Source organism: Neospora caninum, chromosome VI (genome assembly GCF_000208865.1).
Source record: "Neospora caninum Liverpool complete genome, chromosome VI".
Classification (NCBI taxonomy): Eukaryota; Apicomplexa; class Conoidasida; order Eucoccidiorida; family Sarcocystidae; genus Neospora; species Neospora caninum.
The window spans coordinates 892,346-897,779 of NC_018392.1; the positions used below are offsets into that span (position 1 = coordinate 892,346).

The 5,434-nt window shown below is 51.9% G+C and overlaps 1 protein-coding gene across 1 annotated transcript; it reads left to right on the forward strand.

Annotated features, from left to right (window-relative positions):
• NCLIV_016470 (conserved hypothetical protein) lies at nt 1-2,319 on the forward strand (the record flags this gene model as incomplete). The annotated part of the gene is made up of 3 exons (XM_003881839.1): nt 1-188; nt 502-650; nt 950-2,319. 3 exons carry the CDS (start codon nt 1-3, stop codon nt 2,317-2,319), a joined length of 1,707 nt encoding a protein of 568 aa, XP_003881888.1.
• Between the last annotated feature and the right edge of the window lie 3,115 nt (nt 2,320-5,434).

The window sequence follows — 5,434 nt, forward strand, 5'->3', positions numbered from 1 at the left end:
ATGCGTAGGCGCAGACAACGCGGAGTCAGTCGAACGAGAACCGCCCAACGGCTCTCTGCCGGCAAGGAGGTGGCGCGAACGGAGAAACCTGCTGCTCAAGCATGCGACAGAGACGAACCAGCCGAAAACCATCTAAGCTTGGACGAGCTCATCGATGGTATTCATAGCATGAAGAAGACCGCGTCAAAGTAAGGCGATCCATTTTTTCCGCTCTACCACGGTTCGTAAGGTCCGGAGGGTGTATCACTGGAAGAACCATCTGTGCGATTGTGTGCGATATATCTTTCTCCGGCACGTCTTTTCGATGGTTCACGAGTTCCTCCTTACGGTCTCTGCTGTCCTTCCCTTCCCGCCTTGCGCTCCAGTTAAGTCTTTAGGGCGTTATCACTATTCGGAGGAATTTTTAGCCGAGATGCAAAACCGGTGGTCGTGTGGCGGAGGGATCCCTCTCCTAACTTTCGAAAGTAATGGATTCCTTCTTATGTGGGTTTTTTTCGACAGTGTCATGCGCGTTTGGCTCCTCATTCCGAATGAGGGGTCGATGAATGAATCTCTCCTGGAAAAGGGTCTGCTCCACCCGGAAGCCTCACGGTCGGAAATGTCGGCTTTTCAAGAAGCTTACTTTCGATTGACCTCCGCTGGAACTGAAGGTAGGTCTTTCACTGGGCTGCCCAAGCAAGCGCTCGTGTTACGAAATTGTCGACAGCTGTTTCCCTAGTCACATGGCGTTGTTGATCAGCGGCGAGCCACAGCTACCCCGTGTAGTACGTGTAGCCTTCTGAAGGGTGCCCCAGGAGAGGATATGCAACAGATATAACTGATATGCAGCCGACATCATCTAAGATTATACAGTCCTCTATTTCAGACCAAGGTCAACCAAGTCGAGCCAAGCCGAGACCCACAAGTGTTTTCACCGGGATGTCCTGTCCATTTGTTCGTTCGTCTACAGGCGTTCTCGTTCTTAATGGCGGGTTCGTGGCTCTGGAAAAGGCAATGGTACGAGCGGCAGCCTCCTATCGATACACAGCCATGGATGTGACACATGTTAATTCCTCGCCATCCTCGGCAAGCGTATCCGAATGGGCAGTTCTTCCCAGGGCGAGCGTCCTGTCTCCTCATCCCGTGGACGCCGTCGGCATCCAACCAGGAGCTGGTCTCCATCCTGTCGATCGGCCTGCTGAAAAAATGGTAATGTCTCCAAAGGCTGACGCCCAAGGACAGCTTCTTCTTCCGCTTCGGCGAATCCAGAAGCTTCAGCGTCGGAGACGCAAGATTCGTTCCTGTGCGCTTGAATCACGAGCTAGCGTCGATACCGATGCATTGCTTTCAACCACGCGGGCATTCGCGCTTCGAGACGTCGGCCAGGCTATTGCAACGTGGCTATTTCCTACGAAGGAGCTCTCAGAAACAGCGAATATCCACGAACGCCAAGGCAAGGATCATCTGCAAGTATGGTGCCCCGAGTCGCGACGACCTCTCCAGCTGGCGGACATTAACAAGGTGATAACATCTTCACAGAAGCAACAGGCGCACCAACGCATGCCCCTTTCGATATCCTCCAGCGGCTCCTCGTCCCGATGCGATTCATCATCTGACGGGACTACTTTCTTGAAGCAGGCGAAGACGGTTGCAAATACAACTTGTTTTGTCCCCGTCTGTCCCATTTCATCGGGGCCACATCAGCAGTTGTGGGATTTCCGCGTCCCAGAAGCACACAGCCCTAGTCACCCGCCTGCTCTTGGCAGCGGCCACCCCGTTGCTTTATCCCTTCGCCAACCACACTTACAAGCTCCGGCCAAAGGGTCAGTTGCCACGAGTTTCGATGTAGCCGCTGGTGCCCTCTTACCTCCGTCAGCGTGCTCTGAGCCAGGCAGGCCCCCTCATCGACTCGTGTCACCTATGCCGCGTTGTGACCGCGGCTTGGTACAGATGCAAGGCGTGGCTCCGTCAGGAAGCTTCACCCGTGCCCATCTATCTGGCTCGTTCTTGGTTGGCTGCGCGGAAGCAGCAGCCGTGCAAGCAAATATTGTTAGCACAAGTAAAGCCCCCTACCATACCAACCGGGACAGTGCCACCAACGGGACCACCTTGTCGAAGGACATTTCAACTGTGGTCAATAAGTCCTATCACGCAAGGATGCAAGTTGCCCCTTCCTTGAAAGATGGTGCTACATACAACGGGTGGACAGATACCAGCATGTCGCCCAAGTACAGTGCATCAGCACCCAAACAGAAAAAGGCTTCCATACCAGCCACACTCCACCAAGAGCCAAATTCCCTGGCAACAACGACACCAACCGTACATTTGCCTTTTGTCTAGCACAAGATATGTGTTACTGATGCAGCGCCGTCTGTTCGTATAGACCACAAAGGCGGTCGCCAAACAAATGGGGAGTTCTACTGGCTTCTATTGGTGCGGCCGTGGCCAACATATCGTCACCGACATGTGGCGAAAGAGTGCCGGCTCACGATTACAATCGTTAGGCGGATTGACGCCCATGCGGCTCAGTGCGCGTCATGGATTTTGTCGGCGACATGAGATTACGGGACGAACTTATTCCGACGGCCCTTCGACGCCAAGAAGACAACGTCCATGCTTGGAAAGCTCTCTTGTCGGCGCTGTGGAGCTACCCGCCTTTTGCCAACGTCCATGCTTGGAAAGCTCTCTTGTCGGCGCTGTGGAGCTACCCGCTTATGCCAACGTCCATGCTTGGAAAGCTCTCTTGTCGGCGCTGTGGAGCTACCCGCTTATGCCAGTGTCACTAGGGACTCGTTCGTCGCTGTTAGTGTGTTTCCTGATTTGCCAAACGTGTACCAATGTGTCTGGACAGCAAGTCTGCTGAGGCATGATGCCATACAGTTTATCTGCGTGTTTGCATGTCAAAAAGGCTCAATATAAGCCTGGCTGGAGTTCTTAGACGTTAGATAGCCCATAGCGGGGAAACTTGCAGGCAACCATAGCAAATCCAATGATGTCTCTGATCCCTTCAATCTCTGACTTGCAACTTCCAGCACAAAACGTGGTGTTGTTTTATCACACGGACGCGAGCTGTACAATCCTTCATCCGGCCAGTGGAATACGCTTCATCTGCCTGTCTGGTGCAGTCTCGCATCTCTGAAGTTCTGTGGATTACGAAGCCGTATGAACTGACATCGTTCTGCCCTGGTTCCTCCACCTACACGGTGCTTTGGGACACTTGTTGGTACCTGAGATTACTGCTCTTCCAGTCATATTGCGTGTAGGCCAGTTCCCATAATGGGCGCTCTCCTACTGTGCGAAGCGATATCTCTAGAGGAGTGTTTACAGACGGCAATATTATTCAACTCGTGAAGTGTGTGCATAGTAAAATCCACAGTTGAACTCACTCTCTAAAAACCCCCGTTAAACCTTTTGAGTAAGGGCACTGCCTGCAGGTGGCAATTACAATTATGGGACTCCCGTCACTGTAAACAAGCTAAAAAGTAGCGGATGTTCGATTTCAGACAAGAAACGAGAACGCCAATGAAGTATGGTAGACATTCAGTATATATCATTAGCATGAGGATAAAAGGCAACTTTAAGCGCTGCCAAGAAGACAACAAACCACGATCGTAAGTGAGGTGAAGATCATGTAGTTACATGGAATATATGTAGAGTATCTCCGAACCCCCGTCTGTTCCTTTTTTTCTCTAGAGCCAGACGACCGCAGCAAATCCTCGAGTGTCTGATGATCTTGTGCCGCTCAGGGAAACACCGAGGAAGAAGCGGGTAATCGCTGAAAAACGACGCTCCCCAAGAAAAGCATTGTATCCTCTCATATGCTTGAGCTCCTTAAGAGCTGGCGAAGACCAGGCTGTAAGACTACTGGTATGTGCCGTTTAAAATACTTAGCCAAGTTACTGAACTAAAATTGAAGTGATTCTCAGAGTCATTTTCTCACCAAACTTTGAGACCCGGATCCACGCACTGTGTCGACCGTTGTCGGTCCATGGCCTCTGTGGGTTAGCGACCCTGTAAAGATCAGCTCAGATGCGTGGAAAACCCCCCGGTGACAAATCATCCACTGGCAAGTGGAAGTAGGTTAACGTTTCTGAAGCACATGTCAGGATAAGGGGCAATAGTGGTTCCAGCTGCAAGTAAGCTGTTGCGCACGGCGCAGCGTGCTTTGCCTCCCTGTATTGGTGCAGGTGTCTCTCCGCTCGAGCAGCAGTAGCGTTCGCCCCTCTCATCTAGAACCTCCCTGCCTCGTACCCACGAGGAATATACGCGCCAGAGATCAATTTAGCACAGAATCGCTTCTCAGTCCCTTGGGCTACTTACCACTTCCAGCACCCCGCCGGATACAATGATAAGACTAATTCTGACACCTCCTCTGATATTGCCATGAACGTAGCGATACACCTCAGACGAGAATGCAGCTGTGGACAGGATGCAGGCTGTTGGGCCTTAGATTACTTGATGAAGGTTACCGTGCGTCTGTGACGAGTCAGAGTGTCCTCCTGCTATGTGAATGAACTCGAGTGCTGACCATGCAACGGGGTGATGCCACGATTAAGGTGGAAGTGGAGTACGAAAGAAGAGGCTCCTTAGTTGTACACATTCCGTAAATATTATGAAAACCAAACCGTATTTGAGCGGCTATGGGCAGTATTAGACCCGCTAGGTCTCTGTATCTGGTTATGGGTTCATTGTTCTTGTCGGTGGGTGAGCTATGGAGCCACGTATCTGTGAACAGCACTGCTTCATGCCGCTTCTGCTGAATCGGACACAAGGTGAGCTACACATGTGTGACTCAGCCATTGCTGAACAACGCGCTGGCCCAGACCTACAGCGAGTCTCTGTCGTTGACGCTCCCACGAGCACTGGCCTCCATTCGACACGGTCGGATTACGCAGAGTGCTGCCACTGCAGCTCGCCCGTTACCTCGATAGTAACATTGTCGTTGAGGCAAGGTTTTTGCGACAGCGGATACGTTAGGCAGGTTGTGGCAAATTGGATGTCGGAGGCCTCCAGTTCGCCACCGCCCCGCGGACCGAAAGTGATTGCACGTACAGAACCAGGTCAGATTCGCTTCTGCAGAGGCACAGCGCAACAACGTCGTGCTTGGCGTTTGTCCACAGATTCACTGGAGCATCCGCCTCAGGTACTCCACCGCAACTGTTCAATTGGCAGTGTCCTGCACTGCCGGGCGGTCTAAGCAACGGCTTCTACAGTGTGGTCGTCACCACATGACTACGTCACCGACTCTCAGCTAGATATCCTTTCTGTGCCAGACATGTTTTTCTTTCCAGTGCTGTATGTTTGCCAAGCATGAGTGAAACCTGCTGATTTCTGAGCGTTATGTTTTTGTCTGCTGTTAAGCGGTTCGTTCTGAGCTGAAAGCTGAGTTGCAAAAGATCAAGCACAAAATGGTCGGGCTTTTATCCTGTTCCACAAGAAAGGAGCGAAGGAGCCG